This window comes from Penaeus monodon, chromosome 34 (assembly GCF_015228065.2).
Source record: "Penaeus monodon isolate SGIC_2016 chromosome 34, NSTDA_Pmon_1, whole genome shotgun sequence".
Taxonomy (NCBI): Eukaryota; Metazoa; Arthropoda; class Malacostraca; order Decapoda; family Penaeidae; genus Penaeus; species Penaeus monodon.
Window position 1 is genome coordinate 31,355,825 of NC_051419.1, and position 453 is coordinate 31,356,277.

A 453-nucleotide genomic window follows, 5' to 3' on the forward strand; every position below is an offset into this window, starting at 1 on the left:
TAAAATTCTGATTCATTTAGGTTCTATTGTCTTATGTGACATCTAGTCTGATTCAAAAATATCATCGTGTAGCATGTTTTTATTGACTAGCCGTTTCACTTCATTTTTGTGGTGGACACCTGTGTAAGTGGAAATCTCATGAGGTCTTTCCCTTCCCGTCCAGGCCCTGATTGGAGCTGGTCTGAACAAGAAGGAACTGCGAGAAAGCAAGGCAGCTCGAAGACTCTTCATCCGTGTGAACAAGATGATCAGCAAGATGGAGCCGTTGTTGGATGGCGTGGGGAAGGAGAAGGCTCAGCGGCAGAAAATTGTGGATGCTGGCGAAGCCAAGGCGAAGGATAAGTAAGTAGGACTATTATTTGGTTTTCTTTTATATTTTTTTTTTCGTAGTGTTACCTTAATTTTTCTTTTCCTTTATTACTTTCTGTCTTGCACCCCTTTACTTTCTTCTTT

The 453-nt window shown here is 41.1% G+C and overlaps 1 protein-coding gene across 1 annotated transcript in view; it reads left to right on the forward strand.

Moving 5' to 3' along the window:
* LOC119594721 (mitochondrial proton/calcium exchanger protein-like) overlaps positions 1-453 on the forward strand; it is a gene marked incomplete in the record, with an annotated part of 38,055 nt that overhangs the window by 35,866 nt on the left and 1,736 nt on the right. Inside the window, 1 exon segment of the mRNA XM_037943781.1 lies at positions 164-342. Within this exon segment, the coding sequence (XP_037799709.1) occupies positions 164-342 (179 nt within the window).